General features: G+C 35.5%; 1 protein-coding gene across 1 annotated transcript in view; it reads right to left on the reverse strand.

The window, feature by feature from the left end:
- Positions 1-19,584, reverse strand: part of MGAT4A (alpha-1,3-mannosyl-glycoprotein 4-beta-N-acetylglucosaminyltransferase A) — a 173,290-nt gene that overhangs the window by 59,163 nt on the left and 94,543 nt on the right. Inside the window, exons 5-6 of the mRNA XM_007959460.2 lie at positions 3,961-4,007; positions 1,883-1,996 (exon numbers count right to left, since the gene is read on the reverse strand). Coding sequence (XP_007957651.1) covers positions 1,883-1,996; positions 3,961-4,007 — 161 coding nt within the window. The remainder of the gene's footprint in view (positions 1-1,882; positions 1,997-3,960; positions 4,008-19,584) is intronic.

Genomic DNA, 19,584 nt, shown 5'->3' on the forward strand with positions numbered 1-19,584 from the left:
GGGAAGGGAGCTGTTGCATTGTGATAAACTCTGGTCAATGACATGAGACAAAGTATATGTGAACTCCTGTATGGAAAGTGAATTTGCTCTGTAAATCTTCACCCAAATCACAATTAAAAAAAAAAAAGAAATTTTTTAAAGTCAATCATAAAAGGACTAATATTGTATGAGACCACTATTGTAAAAAGTCAAGAAAAAGTTTTCACAAAAATAGAATTATTCTTTGATGGTACCGGAGGTGAGAGGGGAGGGAGGGCAAGAAAATTAGAGGATAGACACATACTAATTTGGATAAAGGGGAAGGCAATATACATTAAGGGAAAGGTCAGCACAAAGTGATCAAGGAAAGGAAGACAGTGCGAAGAGTACAAGAGTTAAAGGTAACAGAAGTAAATACTAATTCATACATAATCCTGCTATAACAGTAATAACAATAATCAGTAATCTATAAGTGGATATATAGACATGCAAGCTGAACAGGTGTGGGAAAGAGAATGGGACTATACCAATGAATATCTGTAAGTCTGATAGAGGCTACTTCTACATATATATGTACGTATGCTGCAAATATATCCATGAATATACTAGAACATACAGGGGGCAAAGTTATGAAAACTTCTTAGTCATAATCAAAACCTGTGAAGGAGTGAGTTGTTGGACCTAGGGACTCAGGACCACAGTCTTGGGAGACATCTAGGTCAATTGGCACAATGTAATCCGCAGAGAAAATGTTCTACATCCTACTTTGCTGAGTAGCAATTGGGCTCTTAAAAACTTGCATCAAGCCATCTAAGGTCAACTATGGGTCTTTCATGATCTAGAACAAAGAAGAGTGGAGATAATCAAATACCCAATGGAAGCAATTAGTGCAAAGGACCAATGGACCACGTAATGTTCAGCTTCTACAACCCTGAGACCAGAAAGACTAGATGGTTCCCGGCTTCCACTACCACTTGCTCTTAAAGGGATCACATTAGAGGGTCCTGGATAGAGTGGGAGAAAAATGTGGAACGAAACTCAAAATTATAAAAAAGACCAGGCTTACTGGTTGGACAGAGACTAATGGAACTCCTAGACTATGGCCCTTGATCACTCTTCGGACCTGTACCTGAACTCACCCTCATGGTTCAATTTTCAGCCAAACAGTAGAAAAGTCTATTTAAAAAAAAAAAAAACTTCAATGCTGTGGAATTGGATCCAACTCATAGTGATCCCTCCTTGGGTTTCTGAGGTGGTATCACTACAGTAGATTGCCCAATCTTCCTTCTGAGGAGTGGCTGGTGGGTTTGAACCTCCAGCCTTTTGGTTAGCAGTCAAATGCCTTAGGTTTTACACCACGAGAACTCCTAGAAAAGTCTATAAGGTGAACAATAACATTAGGGAGGTACACACTCCTTAAGACATTAACCATTTATGATCCAAAGGGCTGCATTTGCCCAGACCGAAGTTTTGAAGGCAAGATATGTTAGGAAAGAAGAAGGTAAAGCAAAGGAAAATACAGGGAGGACATGGGAGGAGTGATGTTACATTGAGAGGAGTACTGTCAATGACATGAAACAGTATGTGTGTGAATAGTTGAATGGAAAATTGATTTGCTCCATAAACTTTCACCCAAATCAATAAAAGGCTTATTTTTTAAAAATCAAAAAACTTCATTGAAAATTAATAAAAAAAAGATACAACGTTAACTTCTTCAGAATATACCTCAAAAACTGTTCTGAATCTAGAGACTACCTAAACTTTTGTATCAAATTCAATCCTAAACTTCTTTTTAAAAAATCATAAACTTTTTTAAACCTTCATTAAATAAGAACTATAATTATCAAGTATTTTAAGTATTATACTCACAAAGGTAGAGGATTTTAAACAACACGTGGCTCACCTTACTCTTTCTTTTGAGTCTCCAAATGTCTCCTTTAAGTTTGTCAAGTCAGGATAATAGCTTTCAGGAGGTGATATTACTTCCACCAGGCCAGAACTGATTTCTTTAGAAAATCTATCATGAGAAAGGTTAGCTAATTTAAGTTCTTTGGGATTTTATTGTCTTAATGCTCAATTTAGTATGTTTAACACAAACATATCAGTAATCATTTGAAGCAAGATACGATATTTAATGTGTTAAATGAACTAGTTCATCATTTATTTACCAGAAAATACAGATTATTCTGATAGCAAAAGTTTTTTTTCTTTCTTTTAAATAATGCTTTAAAAAACACTCTAAAATGCCACTATGCCTTAGGAAAGAAGGACACAGGGAAAAGGTAACCACAGGGAGGAAGTGGGAAGAGAGTTGGTACATTGTGGGAATTGTAATCAATGTCACGAAACAAAATGTGTTTGAACTGTTGTATGGAAAATGAATTTGCTCTTTAAACTTTCACTCAATCACAAATTAAAAAAAAAAGAGAGAGAAATGTCACTATGCTTTTTGAACAGCATAGAAATCCTGGGCCAACTGCAGGCATTACATTCCTAGAGAGTATCAGTATTTAAAATAAACAATTCAAGGTCTCACAGAAAACAAAGGATTGCAGAGAAACAAATCAATGTATGTCTGTGTGTATAACTAATACATGTATCCAGGCAAAAACAAAAGTTTTTCAGTTTTCAGGAAGTTTTAGGTGTGGGTTATAGACTATATGTCATTTGAAACCAGTGTTTCCCAAATAGGGGCAATTTTGTCCCTCATGGGACATTTAGCAATGTCTGGAGATATTTCGGTCACAACAGCGCTCTGTGCTACTGACAGGCATCTAGTAGGCAGAGGCCAGAGATTCTGGTACACGTTCTACAATGCACGGGACAGCACCTCATGACAAAGAATTATCCAGCCCAACATGTCAACAGTGCTGAGGTTGGGAAACTCTGTTTTTAAATTAGTCTTTACAGACTCAAATGTAATTTCCTTCATGTTTACTTCCTCCATTGGTCTATTTCTATGAATCTTTACAAAACACTTGTGCTAACTACGTATATTTGCACAAATGATCTTAGTGCGTGATTATAGTTTCCCCCTATTGCCACCCCCTGGGCTTGGTTTCCGACACCATGAAAGAAGTGCATCAACAGAATCACTAATAAGTCCCACAGACCTGCCCAGATGGTCTACAAGAAGGGGGACCAATAATTATTGGCATGTACCTTTGTTTTTGTTTAAGGAGTCTATACTAAACTCTGCTTATATAAATAAATATTGCCAAGAAATTCAGCATTTGAGGAACATCTAACAAACTAATCTTAAACTATGAACATTAAAAAAAAAAAAAAAAACCCACAGGTTTTAACATTAAGTCTATAGTTAGCAAATAATGATTGTTTCTCTTGCTTTTCCTTTTTAAGTCAGATATGGTTATGTGAGACAAAAAAAGATACAATTCAATCAGGAAAACCGTGTCAAAGACCAATTTTCAGGATATCATTATTATAACTACTAAGGCAATATTATAATAAATTTTGATACCTGAAACTTACTGAACTTTCCTCTGTTACTACTGTGTTCCTTGCTCACAGTGAATTGGTACTCAAGCTTTGCATAATGAAAAAACAGATTTAGATAGAGTTTAACATTGAAGTCTGAAACTGTTACATGACTATCTGCTCAGGAAGCATAAAAATTTTTGCTCAGTAAGTAAAGAAAGAAAAGGCTGATTTAAGTAATGTCATTTGACTTTTTATTTATTCGCTGTCTTCAGGATTAAAGAATGTTATTTGGTATGTTACATACATATGACAGTTCAAGTCTTTTCTAGCTTATATTAAGATATACCAATTTATCCCATTAGATAATTGGCTATACATGTACCAACTTTATGACAATGGAAAAGACTAAATAACAGGTGGTCCAATGAACAGTGAAGTCCACAGAAAAATGAATAGAAAGCAAGGCATTTTCTGTTAGCAAAAAGTCAAGAAATAATATTAATCAAAATATTTTCATTTCCATTATTAAGAGGAACTTACTCTTTCTCCAGGTTGGCTACAACACCATGTACATATTCAATATCTGTCTGGGAAAGAAAAAAAAATTGTACCCACATTCATGTTTTTATATTATTATTTAACTTTTTAATACTGAACTCAAAATTGACCAAAATATTTTTTGAAAGTATTAGGTTTTCAAATAATTTATGGTCTGCATTTCTGTACTGTTCCATTTTACCACATTTTTGTATTAAACCACTATATGCCATTTAGTACTTACTAAAACAGTAAGCAGGAGCTCTGGTGGCATAGTGCCTAAGACATCTGACTGCTAAGCAGGAGTCAGAACTGACTCGACAGCAGTGAGTTTGGTTTTTTTTGGTTTAATACAGTAAACAGATTTTTAAGTTCTCATTATTTTCAATTATCTACGCTTAATAAGCAAAATCAGGATAAATGGAGAAAAGGCTGAAATTATGAAGGACTTCACTTTACTTGGATTCACAATCAACACCCATGGAAGCAGCAGTCAAAAAACCAGAGGACAGTATTTCACCAGGCAAATCTGCTGCAAAAGACTTCTTTAAAGTGTTAAAGAGCAAAGATGTCACTCTGAAGACTAAGGTGCACCTGACTCAAACCACGGTATTTTTAATAGCCATATATGCGTGAAAGCTGGACAATGAACAAAGAAGACTGAAGAAGTGATGCATCTGAATTGTGGTACTGGCGAAGAGTTTTGAATGTACCATGGATTCCCAGAAGAACAAACAAATATGTCTTGGAAGAAAAGCAGCCAGAATGTTCCTTAGAAGAGAGAATGGCCAGACATCGTTTCACATACTGAGGTCATATTGTCAGAAGGGACCAGTGCCTGAAGGGTATCATGCTTGATAAAGTAGAGGGTCAATGGAAAAAGGGAAGACTCTCAATTAGACGGATTGACACCGTGACTGCAATGATGGGCTCAAGCATAGAAACAACTGTGAGGATGGTGCAGGACCAGGCAGTGTTTCATTCCATCATAAGGTCACGATGAGTCAGAACCGACTCAAGGCAATTAACAACATGTTGATATACTACAAGTTGGAACTGGTCTGATGGCAAAAAGTTTGGTTTTAAGGAACCCTGGTGGCACAGTGGTTAAGCACTAGACTGCTAACCAAAAGGTAAGTGGTTCAAACCCACCATCTGTTCTCTGGAGAAAGATGTGGCCGTCTGCTTCCATAAAGATTTACAGCCTTGGAAACCCTATGGGGAGGTTCTACTCTGTCCTATAGGGTCCCCTATGAGTTGGAATCACCTCAACAGCAACAGATTTAGTTTTAGTTTTTTTTATGTTGAAGTCAACAGAAAAACTGAGGACAGAAACTTTTCTACTACTTCTAATATCCAAACCATAAAAAGTAAATAAACGACAGATGCTGCATGCTATGGAGAAAGATTTTCCCACTTGAAATCATAAAACCTAGGTTTAAGATTTGTCTCTGTAGCTACTTTTCTGTATAATTTGAAGACATTTCTCTTAGCCTCAGTTTCCTACCTTGTTTAAAGAAGAAAAAAAAATATCTCAGAGACTCTGAGGATTAAATGAGAACATTATAACTAAAAATCTGTTGTTTCTATACTGTATTATTTTTATTATTGTTATACCAATATTGACAACTCAAATCAAGAGCATTTTAATATCCACAGTTAGAAGCAAACATTTATCAGAACTGCATATTTTTAAATTATATATTAGTGAATATACAATACTCCCTATTGATTTTAAAGAGTAACAATTTATATTAAAATCCTCAATTGTTAAAAACCATCAACATATATGCTATGAAGACTGTCAAAAACACTTAATACTTGAGGAAAATTAACCCTAGAAATAAAAAAAAATATATATGAATTACAAAAAGCTGTTCTGTAACAGATTTTCTAAAAAAATGACTTTAAGTTTAATTTCTGCTTATTGAAAGAAAGTCCAATCTTTATTGTTAAATTTAAAGGCTTAGGAGTGAGATTATCTTCTTAAGACCACATCCTTCAAACTCTTAACAAAGAACTATGGAGATATAACAGGAACACAGCTCAAAACTCTCTGTTATTCCCTAAGAAGCCCATATATTTGTAACCTCTGTTTTAATCAACTATTATCCATATGTTTAACCAACAAATGTCCTATTGCACTGAGCAAATCCGCTGCAAAAGATCTCTTTCAAGTGTTAAGAAGCACAGATGTCACTTTGAAAATTAAGGTATACCTAACCCAAGTCATAGTATTTTCAATCACCTCATATGCATGTGAAAGCTGGACAATGAATAATGAAGACAGAAGAAGAGTTGATGCCTCTGAATTAGGGTGTTGATGAAGAATACTGAAAATACCATGGACTGCCAGAAGAACGAACAAATCTGTCCTGGAAGAACTGCAGCTAGAATACTCCTTGTAAGTGAGAATGGCCAGACTTCATCTCACCTACTTTGGTCATGTTGTCAGAAGGGACCATTCTCCGGAGAAGGGTATCATACTTGGTAAAGTAGAAGGTCAGTGAAAAAGGGGTAGACCTTGAACAAGATGGATTGACACAGTGGCCGCAACAAAGGGCTCAAGTATAGCAAGGATTGTGAGGAAGGCACATGACTGGGCGGTGTTTCATTCTGTTGAGTCGCTGTAAGTCAGAGCCTACTCGACAGCATCTAATAACAACCAATGAATAATATCTTACCACTTGCCAGGCTATAATTTTGGAAAACACGTTCAAGCATGGTTTATATAAACTATAATGTATTTAGCAGCAACCTGAAATTCAGCTAATTACATATTTATTCAGGGTCAGTGATTTGCCTGTCCAAGGAAACAAGAATACAAAGATAAATGCGACAAGCTCCTTGTCCTCCAGTAGATTGTCCAAGAGCAGAACCAGGAAGCATACGTTTATGTGAACATAGATTTGTTATTAACATGTCATAAAATTCTTTAAATAAAGTGGTTCATATATAATACCACACATAATCTTTATGTTGCATGTTAATTAGCAACTAATAAGGATTCACTTAAACAACTGTAATCTGGGTCCCTTTTACATAACAGAATCAATCCTTTCTGATGTCAGCTAAGGGAACTGTTTGGGGAGTTCCTGAAGAAAGATAAACCTGTAACTGGCCTAGAAACACACAGTCAAGCCAATCTTTGTCTCCATTAGGGCTTCTACTTATCTCTTCCCTCCCCTCTTAAATGTTGGCACCAAAGACAGGCAGTCATTGAGATCTTGCTTACTTTAATAGAGTACTTCTCCCTGAGATCTTTCTCAAAGACATGTAGAGGTTTTTTAAAAGGCTTTCACTGATTCTCAGAATGTATCTGTGCATCTAAAACTGGGATAAGTATACTCCAGGAGTATAGGAGTCAAAATTGGTGGACCCTAACAACCATGTGCAAATGATATGTTTGAGATAGATGGGAAGGTCATAAAAACAAAAGGAGAAACGGCATTTCAAGTGTTATTCATGGTTAAAGAAAATTAATTATTTTTATCTAAAAACTAAGTGATATTAATGATACATGCTATGACACAGATGAGCCTTGAAAATATGCTAAGTGAAAGAAGCCAGTCACAAAACACTACACACTGCATGATTCCATTAATATGAAATCTCCAGAACCCAGGCTAGAGGGAATAGAGAATTGAGGGCTGAGTGCTAAGAGGTGCAGAGTTTCCTTCTGAAGTGATGCAAATGTTCTAAAATTGACTGTGGTGATGGGTGCACAAGTCTGTTAACATACTAAAGGCTACACTGAATTGTACACTCTATGGGTAAACTATATGGCATGTGAATTATATCTCAATAAAACTGATACAATAAACAAACAAACAACCCTAACTGATAAACTTAAATGTAAAAAACCAACTATCTCAGGTTGTACACCTACAGAACTCTGGGAGTACAAGTCACTCACTTGGCTGTTCTTAGAGAAGGGAAAATTTAAGAAGTATAAGAGTAGTGATACTGCCTCGGAAACCCAAGGAGGAGTCGCTATGAGTCAGGGCTGACTCGACGGCACATAACAACAACAACAACAACAACAAGAGTAGGATGAAATAAACCACTATGATTGATGACAATTCACTAACACATAAACACAACAGTTTTCTTTGCTTAAGCATCGCCAATAGTGTATAAATTGTATGAAACAACAGTAGTAAATAAAATAGATAAATTCCAATCTGCATTATTTTAAATCAATATTTTTTACACTATCATCTGTAAAAAATACATTTCCAAGAAATGTCATGGCAGTCAGGGAAATGCAACAAAGTCAACTGATTTCAGGGAAACTTTCAATTAAAACCAATCAATATATAAAATAACTTCTACTACTACTTTTGATTATGCAATAGCTGGGATGTTCAGTGGTATTAATGATTAATAAAGGAGAAAGGCACAACACTGTACACTTACAAAGAACATAGCACATACATTAAAGATATAAATACTTTTTACACTGCATGTTAATATTTTAAAATTTAAATAAATCATAAATAAAATTTACAAAACTGCATCCTTTTTTTTATTGTGATTTGGGTGAAAATTTACAGAGCAAATTCACTTTTCATACAACAGTCCACATACACTTTGTCTCATGACATTGACTACAATTTGCCCCAATGCTGCACACTTTTTAAAAAAGAAAATCGGGTAGCTAAATAGAAGTTTGAGTGAAGGGATATTTTTGTAATAAATCATAGGAATTTATTACCAATGTTCCAAAGAATAAAACATAAAGAGGCCTGCTCCTATGAAAAATAAACAAAGGTTGCAAATGTCAGGGACTAGAAGTTTCTGTAAAACAAACAAGTTAACCAAATGAAAATAAGGAAGAAATTTTAAGCAGTAGATAAAAAACAGAACATAAAATAAAAAATACTGAACCTTAAATAATTTGAAGGTAAAAACTGGTTTTAAAAAATGCTCTTATATATAAATCTACCATTTACTTTCTAGTCATTTCATTCTGCTAATATTTACTTGGTGACTACACCATGAGATGGGACATACTTATACACATAATATGTACATACATGCATATATACAAACATCTTGTAACGCTAGCATCAAACTCTGAGTATAGACTGAAAATAAAATAGACAAGATCTCTGCCTATAGAACTTAAAACTAGTGTTTTTTATTTTATTTTTCACCACTGTCATGAAAATAAAAATGAAAAATAAAATATGTAACTCTGAGTATATATTAAGTGTTTTTAATAAAAACACAAGGCAATAACAGAGAAGAACAGAGGTAATCTATTTAAACAGGACAGTCAGAGAAAGTGTCTCTGAAGATTTGATATTTAAACCTAAGTCTGGTACGTATGTCTATTCAAATCTGAAAAAAAAATTGGGAAATAAAAAGAATGCAATTTAGTTGATATGCTCATCACGCTGTGCCTATACCTACAAACAAGGGGATGTATAAAATAATCCACTGGATAATCCACAAGATAACTAAAATTTAGGGGGAAAAATCCACTGGAATGTATCACATTTTAAATTTTTCTGTTTTTGATAAGTTTTAGGTGATATACATTAATATATCATATAGGTAATTCATCTATAAATATACTACATATGTACAAACTGGAAACACCGGATCAATGGGATGCTCAGCAGAAAAGTTTAGCTAGCATGGTTGTATTTGACTTACATCCTGGTGAAACAAAAATTGAAGTAGCCATAAGGTGGTCTCTGGAAAGAGGTCATAAAAATGAAGATGGTATCCACCACCTGTGATGGCTGCATTTTAAATAACCTCTTATGACTTTATATCATTAAGTTGATAGTGTTGTTCAATTCTCTATCCTTACTTACTTTTTACTTGTTCTGTCAAATACTAAAAAGAAATTACTGCTGAAATCTCCAACAAAGATTGTGAATTTGTCTATTCTTCCTTTCATTTTTCTTAGTTTTTCCTTCATGTACTTTGACACTTGGTTGTTAGTTACATACACATTTTGAATTGTTTTGTCTTCCTGATGAATTGATTCACTATCATGAAGTACCCCTGCTTATCCTTGGTAATATTCCTGGTTTACGCTGTCTATGCTGTCTGATATTAATGTGGCACTCCACCTTTCTTAAGATTAGTGTTTACATGATATAATTTTCTATTTTAAGCATACGTTTGGGCCTTGCTTTTTTATTTAGTCTGAAAATCTGTCTTTTAATTGTAATTATAAGATACAAATCTTATAATTTTTAAATCTACTGTCTTGCTATTTGTTTTCTATTTGTCACAAATATTCTTTGTTTCTTTATTCCTCTCCTCCTGCATTCTTAAGGATTGAGAATTTTTTAGTATTCTATTTTAAATAAGTATTTTTTAGATTATGTTTCACCAATTCACTTATTGGCTCTTTCTTTTTTTTGTGTTTACAATAGCCATCTATAGTTTATTTCAGTCTATTTTATATGGTATTATACCAATGCATGTATAATATTAGAGCTTTAAAAGACAGTATATTTCAACTTCTCTCCTTCTGTCCTTTGTGCTCTTGTTGGGGGCACAGTTCATGCTTGACTACTAATTTAAAGGTGAGTGGTTCAAACCCACACTCTGTGGCAGGGAAGAAAGGCCTGGCAACTTGCTTTCATAAAGATTATTATAACCAAGAAAACTCTATGGGGCAATTCTACTCTTTAACACATGGGTTTTGCCATGAGGCAGAACTGACTCGATGGCAACAGATTTGGTATATTTGGTCCACTGTGTTCTTGATGTCATAGAATTTACTTCTATATGTTATGAACCCCACAATACATTATTATTCTCACTTTAAACAATTATCTTTTAATGAAATGAAAAAAATTTAAAAAAAAAAAAAGCTTTTGTATCACCTCCATATTTACTATTTTTGGTATTCTTCATTACTTTGGATAGGTCCAAGTTTCTACACCATATCATTTTCCTTCCACCTAAAGAACTTACTTTCTTTAACATTTTTGTAATGCTGGTCCGTTGGCAACCAATTCTTTCAGTTTTGTCTAACAAGTTTTTATTCTGTCTTCATTTTTGGAGAATATTTTCAGCTGAATAAAGAATTCTAGGTAGACAGGTTTTCTCCTTTAGCACATTACAGATGTTCCATTACTTCTGACTTACACAATTTCTAACAAGAATCTACAGTATTCTTCCTTTCTGGTTCTATATATAATGTCTTTTTTTTTTTTTTTTGGCCTGCTTTTAAGACCTCTTTTAGCAACTTGATTATGACATGCCTCAGAGTGATTTTCTTTGTACTTATTCTCCTTAGAGTTCATTGAGCTTCCTGGATCTAAGAGTTTATAGTTTTCTCAAATTACTAAAAGTTTTAGCCCTTACTTCTTCTCTGTCCTCTCCTAGAAAACTAATCACACATACGGTAGACCGATTAGCATTCTTCCACAGGTCACTGAGACATTGCTCTTCCTTTTCCTAGTCTTTTTTTCTTTCTGTATTTCTGAAATTCTATTGTTACGTCTTTTAAGTCCAATGACTTTTTCTGTAGCGTCTAATCTGTTGTTATTTTTCACTACTGTAAGTTCCATTTGATTCTTTTTAAAAAATACCTTCCATTTTAATACTCATTGTGTTCTTATTTTTCTTTAAATGCTTGAAAATGTTTATAGTAACTGCTTTGTTGTCTTTATTGGTAATTCCTGTCATTTTTACGTTTGTTTCTATTTACCAATTTTTCCCTGGTTATAGTTATATTTCTTGCTTGTTGGCACACAAATAGTTTTTTTGATACTACATATTTGCAAATGCTATGTAGTTGAGTATCTCAATTTTATTGTCTTCTTTTAAAGAGCTTCATTCTAGAAGACAGTTATTTGTGGATTAGTTCAATCTCTTAACCATCTGCTGTCAATTCCAATTCATAATGATCCCATGAGTTTCAGAGAAGAACTGTTCTCTGTAGGGTTTTCAAACCCTGCTGACTTTTTGGAAGTAGATTGCCAGGCATTTTTTCCAAGGCACCTCTGGGTGGACTCAAACAACCAATCTTACAAATCTCCTTTTACACTCTGTTGGGGTCAATCTAGAAAGTAAGTCTAGACCTGTTAATCCATCATGGTTGGAAGCAGATGTCATTTTACACAAGGAATCAACGAGAATCCCAGAAAATTTGGGCAAGTAACAAATCAAAAGCACCTACAGGACAAGCATGGGCCAGAATGGGGCTAGAAGCTCACAATAAATTTTGTTTTCCTACAGTCCAGGGAAAAAGTATTTCTATCCATCTTGATACTTTAAATTCAGTGCAGACTTATCAACAAAGGTTAACAAATACCAGTCAACTTTACTAATTTCTAAAACAGCCAAGCTGTTGAAAGATAATAAAATACTAAGAAAGAGGAAGTTAAAAGGATACACAAGAGAAAGAAAAAAAAAAAAAGACTACTTCTTCATTTTCAATACATGTAACATAGTCTTTCTTCCTTCCCTTCTCTTAAATACTCTGTTGATAGTACAGGACAGTTCTAAAAACTTTTTGATCATAATCTATTCAGTTCAAAATATGACCATAAATTGATTATGTCTCACCACTTCAAAGATTACGTTAGTCCAAGCTTTACCTAAATTATTACAGCAGTTTGCTATGTAGTCTCCTTGCTTCTGCCCTTATCATTGAAAACAGATCCTTTCAAAACGTAAATTGTGTCATTCTTGACAAAAATACAAAACCACAGTCTTATCATGAGAAGGTATCAGACATTCCACAAAATAATTGAGCACTATTCAACTCATCAAAAGTGTATGCCCTCATGAAGACAAGAAAAGACTAAAGAACTCTCATTAAAAGAAGAAAACTAAGGAGAGAGAACAATAAAATGTAGTGTGGTATTCTGGACTAGATCCTGGAACAGAAAAATGATTACATATAGAAAAACTGGTGAATCTTGAATAAAATCTATAGTTTACCTAAGGTTGGGCAATCCTACTTCCGTAGTGATACTGCCTCGGAAACCCAAGGAGGGGTCGCTATGAGTCGGGGCCGACTCGACGGCACATAACAACAACAACAACAATAGTATTATACCAATGTTAATTCCCTGGTTTTGATCATTGTTTATACTGACATAAGTTATTAACATCAGGGGAATCTGGGTGAAGGGTATATTCTCTGTACTATTTTTACAACTTTTCTGTACATCAAAAATTATTTAAAAATAGAAAGTTTTTAAAGAAGTACCCTTTAAAAATTTTTTTTAAATGTCAAATAACTCTTCTCTCATTTGAATGATGGTATTGGCAAAGAATATTGAATATAGCACGGGCTGCCAGAAGAACAAAAAAATCAGCCATAAGACTCCTTGGAAGTGAGGATGGTAAGACTTTGTCGCATGTACTTTGGACATGTTACCAGAAGGGACCAGTCCCTGGAAAAGGACATCATGCTTAGTACGATAGAAGGTCAGAGAAAAAAAGGAAAATTCTCAACATGAAGTACTTACAGTAGCTATGACAATGGGCTCAAACAGAGCAATGATTGTCGGGATGGCTCAGTACCAGGCAGTGCTTTGTTTTACATAGGGTCTCTGTTGAGTCGAAACTGACTCGACGGCAAGAGCAACTCTAAATCCTCAAATGGCTTTCCATCTTACTTACTGCAGGAATCAGCATGTTATTGTAAAGCAGAATTTTATTGGAGCATAGCTCTATTGATTCATTTACACATTATCCATGGCTGGTTTTGCACCACAAAGTAGAGTTGAATAGTTACACAGTTGAAATAGAGATTGTACATTTTGGATGCACACGTGTGCTATAAATGCCCATCCCCATCTCCCTAGTTGCTAATGGACATAACTACTACTAATAGACATTAGCTAAAGTATGTACCTTAGGGGGATATGACTGCCCTCTGAAGAAATCCAGAACTCTGTTAAGCTATCTTAGTGGGGCAAGGGGGAGAAAGGGCTGTTCTCTGGCACCAGTAAATTTACAATACCCTGAAAAAGGGCAATAAATTATGTCCATTACCAACCGCGGGGGGGAGGGGTCTTCCAGTAATATTATCTCCTTTTACCTTTTATTAAGGTACCCTGGTGGCACAATATAAGTGCTCAGCTGCTTACTAAAAGGGTGGTGGTTCAAACCTACCAGATGCTCCATGGGAGAAAGATGTGACAATCTTTTTCCATAGAGATTACAACCTTGAAAATCCTGTGGGGTAGTTCTATTCTGCCCTACAGTGTTGCTATGAGTCAGAACTGACTCAATGGCAATGAGCTTTGGTTCCCTTTTATTGCCCTCTTCCATTATCCTTTCTTCTAGCTGCTCTGTGTACATGCTATTTGGCACATAGACATGGCTGTCTGATTAGTAATTGATCCTGGGAGAGAGGAACTTAGGCATTTTCCTCCCAAGACATAAGTGAGGCATGCTTGGATGCAATCTAACCCTGTGGACAAGAGTCGGACTTCTTCTAGGCTGATTATGTTCATTCCATGAGTAATAAAGGCCTGTTGGTCATGTTATTAGAAGTGTCTACTCTGTGCTGTGCTCCAAATGATCCATCCCTATATTTAAGAAATGGTGACTATAGTGACATTACAATATGGCTTACAAAGCATAAAATATTTACCATTTGGTTTTTTATAGAAAAGTCTGCCTACCCATGACTTACGGTAAAAAGTAAAGTTCTTTTAATAGCCCAGAGTGTCCTATGTGATCTGGTCCATGCCTCCCTCCCTCACCTTCTCTGCTCTAGTCACACAGGCCTCTAGCTAGTCTACAAAATGTGCCAAATAATACTCTCACCTCAGAGTCTTTGCACATGCTGTTCCTCTGCTTGGATTATTCAAACGTACATCCTTCAATCTTTGGCTAAATAAATTCTGTCTTCCTATTTACTCTGATTTATTCACCACAGTACTTATTACCATCTAATGACAGTGTATGTTTATGTGTCTGTGGTAGTTAAAATGGTATGTCAACTTGGTTGGGCCTGCTTGAGTGGCTGGGCAGCTGGTGGTAGTTATTCCCTATGACAAGACTGGCAGTCAGCTCCATGGTGGGATCTACAACAAGCAGCTGAGTAGCTGCTTTAGGGATGTGGTCTGCTTCCCGTATATAAGCAGCAAATTTGGGAATGGTCTCTAGCTTATGGCACCTTGAACCCTACATGTAGCCACGTCGCTGTTCAGCAGCCTGCCATGCTCTGCCAACCATGGGACTTTCAATGGACTCGAATGAATGGCCTGCTGTGTGGTTTGGTAATATTGGGACTGTGCCTTATAACTTGTAAACCTTAAGCTCATCAACCTCAGCAGCCAGGAGCTGAGTGAAGAAAAGCCTCCAGCTTTAGCAGGCTGGGAATAGGAGGCAGAGCTGAAGCCCAAGGTTGAGGGGTTTCACCCAGCCCCTAGAGCCTGAAACTTTGACCTCAGACTTAAAGTCTCCAAATTGTAAGAATAAACTCCTGTGTGTTAAGGCCATTCCATTTGTGGGATTTTCTTGTCAGAGCAGCACTAGGTGACCAAAACAGTGTCCTTCTCTGTAATGAAAATTTCATGGGGCAGAAACTTTTATTCTACCAATATCCCTAGAATTTATCACTTTGTCAGTGATTATTTGTTAAATTACAAGCAGGTTTTATGGAATATTATATAGAGAATTTCTTCCTAATAGGTATTTGTGTGATTTATAATCAATGCATACATACATTTCTTACAATCTAGTCACTGAAAGATTACAAACAACAACAAAAATACTACTGATACATCAATATAGTAATATATCATTTAAAATCAAAAATAGAAGCAACGAGCAACTAGAAAGAAAATCTTCAAGGATACAGAAGAACACTGTAAACCAACTTGACCTAACAGTCATCTGTAGAACACTCCACTCAACAAATGCAGAATCCACATTCTTTTCAGTCACACATAGAACATTATCTAGGATAAACCACATGGTAAGCCATGAAACAAGTATTGATAAATTCAAAAGGATGAAATCAAATGAAGTGTACTCTCTGACCCCAAATGAGTTAGAATCTGTTAGAAATCAACAGTAGAAGAATGTTTGGTAATCCACAAATAGTTATCAATTAAACAGTACTTTTCTAAATGTATTATGGGTTAAAGAAGAAATTATAAGGGAATTTAGAACAGGAGCTCTGATGGCATAGTGCCTAAGACATTTGACTGCTAACCAGAAGGCTGGTGGTTCAAACCCACCAACCACTCCTCAGAAGGAATACTGGACAATCTACTTCTGCAGAGATACCTCAGAAACCCAAGAAGGGGTCACTATGAGTCGAAATCGACTCAACAGCAGTGAGTTTGGTTTTCTGGTTTTGACCTAAATAAAAATAAAAATACAACATATCAAATTTTATGGGATGTAGCTAAAGTAGTGCTTAGAGGAAAATTTATAGCTTTAAATTCTTACATTAGAAAAGAAGAAATATCTGCAACCAATAATCTAAGCATTCACTTTAAAATCTAGAAATAGGAGAGCAAACCAAACTGAGAAGCAGAAGAAAAAAAATAATAAAGATTACAGAAGAAGTTAATGATAGAAGACAACAATAAAGCTAAAGAAATCAATAAAACCAAAAGTTGCTTCTTTCAAAAGATCCAAGAATATTGACTGAATAGCACACCAACCTAGACTCCAAAACTGTAGTACTTCCTACTTCCCTATCTTATAGAGAGTTTTTCTATTTTACCTGATGGTAAGTTAGCTACAGCTGAAAATCCAACATAGTTCAAAATGTTTCTCTTAGAGGGGAAGAAAATGGGGAAGAGAAAAGAGGAGGAAATGAAAAAGTGAGAGAACTTTAACACTCACATAGTAACAAAAAAAAAAATGGGAAGAATTAGGACAGGAGACTGCTGTTTAACATAAAAACTTTGTAGAACTAATAGATTCTTTACCTATGTACAGGTTGTTGTTATGTGCCATCGAGTCGGCCCCGACTCATAGCGACCCCTCCTTGGGTTTCCAAGGCAGTATCACTACGGAAGCAGGATTGCCCAACCTTCCTTCCGAGGAGTGGCTGTTTGGTTTGAACCACCAGCCTTCTGGTTAGCAGTCAAGTGCTTTAGCCACTATGCTACCAGAGCTCCTATGTACATGGATAACTCAATTTTTTCTTTTTTTAAAAAAAAAGCAAAACACATATAGACCGCTAGTGGTATAGGGAAAAAAAAAAATAACCCTATGTAATGCTAGACTGCAATCTAGAAGCAATGCTATTGCCTAATGAATCTTTTAATCTCTTCCAGTAACCCCCTTATTTTAGTATTTCAATAAATACTCATACAATGAATGAAAGAATACTTAGAATGAAATCTGTACATTTTCCTTTACTGAAAAAAAAATATAACAGGTAATTAATTATGAGAGCATAGCTAGAGTGAAGGCCACTGTTTCTGAGTCTATTGTAGTCTTCAGGTGTTCTGGGATAGAAAGAAGTTGAAAAACATTCATGTAACTAAACCCTGGCTGAAAGTACACTGAACTGCCTAAATAGAAAAAAGCAAACCACTTGCACTCTAGGTAGGAATACAATATTGACCGTATTTCCCACTTCTCCTGGAAATCATATATAATTATCAGCGAGAAACAAACACAAAAACTACAAGCTCCATTTCAGTAAGACTAAAATAAATAACCAAAATTCTCAAGCTCAAAAGGGATCTAGTTTGTTTTCAATAACCAGGTAACATGAAGAATTGCCCAGATTAGCTATGCTTACAAACAGCAAAGACAGAGTCTTTGATTAAAACACCCAAAACCAACAACTAGTCTGGAATACTACTCTGTTCCCTCATGCACCTGTAAACCAGTGGTCTAGGAAAAACCCCATCTCCTTCAATGATGATTAATGAAAAAGAAAGCAACACAGCAACTGCATAAAAACATTAAGAAAAAAGGAGGGAAATGAACAGCAAAGCTTACTAAAAAAACAGCTTTTTAAATATACATATAGCAACAAAACATAAGAAAAACTGTAACCAAACATTTCCCATTATTTTAAAAGATAAAAACAAAAGACACTCAACTGAAGCAGTTGTCTCCATGAAATAATACCAAATACTAGAAATGATAGTATTCTAAAACGTATATGGAAATGCAAAGGACATAAGGATCAAACCAAAGATCAATGAAACAGAATAGAAAAAGATCTACACTTAGACAGCCATTGGATTTTCAACAAAGGCACCAAAGCAATCCAAAAGGGAAAGGAAATGTTTTCAACAAATGGTACTGGAATAACTGGACATCCATATGAAAAACAATGAACTTAAACACTATTTCACATAAGAAAAAAAAATTAATAACAAACCTATTAAAAGTTAAACTATCTTTATTCTACTTCCCAGTATGGGGAGCAGAGTCTGAGGTCTTAAAAGCTTATGAGTGGCCATCTAAGACAAAACTATTCAACTGGAACAATAGAGAAAGTAGGAAATCCAAGAATCAGAGAAGGAACTGGACTATAGGATTGTATCCTCTACTTTTATTGGAAGAACTAGGTAGTGCCTGACTACCACTTCTGAATGTTTAGGGGCACACCAGATGGAGATGGCTCTTGATAAACAAGGGGGAAAATGTGCAACAGAACATTAAATTTGTAAAGAATCCAGATTTACTGGACCTCAAAAACTCATTTCATCTCTAACAACTCATCATTGTATTTAGCCATGTAGTACTGCACCCATATTTATTATTCATTTATAATATTTATTTATTTATGTTGTGCTTTGGGTGCAAATTTGTTTTACATTCAACAGTTCATGAACATTTGATTTCATGCCCTGATTACCATCCCCAACCATAAAAAACTCTCCTCCCCTCCCCTCCCTGTGACTACCTCTCCCTGTGCATCCATATTTATCGCCCGTTCTCTTTAAGTAGGTACCTGGAGCTCTGGTAGCATAGTGCCTAAGGCACCTGACTGCTAACCAGAAGGTTGATGGTTCAAACCCACCAGCCACTCCTCAGAAGGAAGAGGGGCAATCTACTTCCATAGTGATACTGCCTCGGAAACCCAAGGAGGGGTCACTATGAGTCGGGGTTGACTCGACAGCACATAACAACAACAACATATAGCAATTAAGCTATTTTTTAATAAAATACAACCTGTATCAGTCAGGATCTTAGTCATAACTAACAGAAAATGACTCTGGCTAAAAAGTAAAAAATAATTTACTGAAAGACGATTAGTTAAAAGTCATAGATCCCCCACTTACACAGTGTAACCAGGCTAGGAAGCTGACAGAAATAAAGGTAAGCAGCAGCCTGGAATGCAGCCAAATATCACATCTCACAGAAAGTCTGTGCAGAGGGGTTGCTTGCAGAATGCAAGCTTGTAAAGTCTCACCATTAGTCCTGGACACCCCTGTACTATTTATTACCTGTTGCCCTGAAAAGGCACTGCTGCCACTTCTTTCCTGCTCTCACAACTGCAATCACTGTTGTCCATCACTAGGATGGAGTGCTCACAATCTTGTTTTATATTTCCTTATTTTTTTGTTATTGGCATATAGAAATGTAAATTGATCTTATATTCAGTTACCTTGGAGGCGGGGCAAGATGGCGGACTAGGCAGAAGGATTGCACAGACCCTCTTCAACAAAGAAAAGGGAAACCAATTAACACAGACACAGA

Source organism: Orycteropus afer, unplaced genomic scaffold (assembly GCF_000298275.1).
Source record: "Orycteropus afer afer isolate SDZICR_OR568_19922 unplaced genomic scaffold, OryAfe1.0 scaffold00017, whole genome shotgun sequence".
Classification (NCBI taxonomy): Eukaryota; Metazoa; Chordata; class Mammalia; order Tubulidentata; family Orycteropodidae; genus Orycteropus; species Orycteropus afer.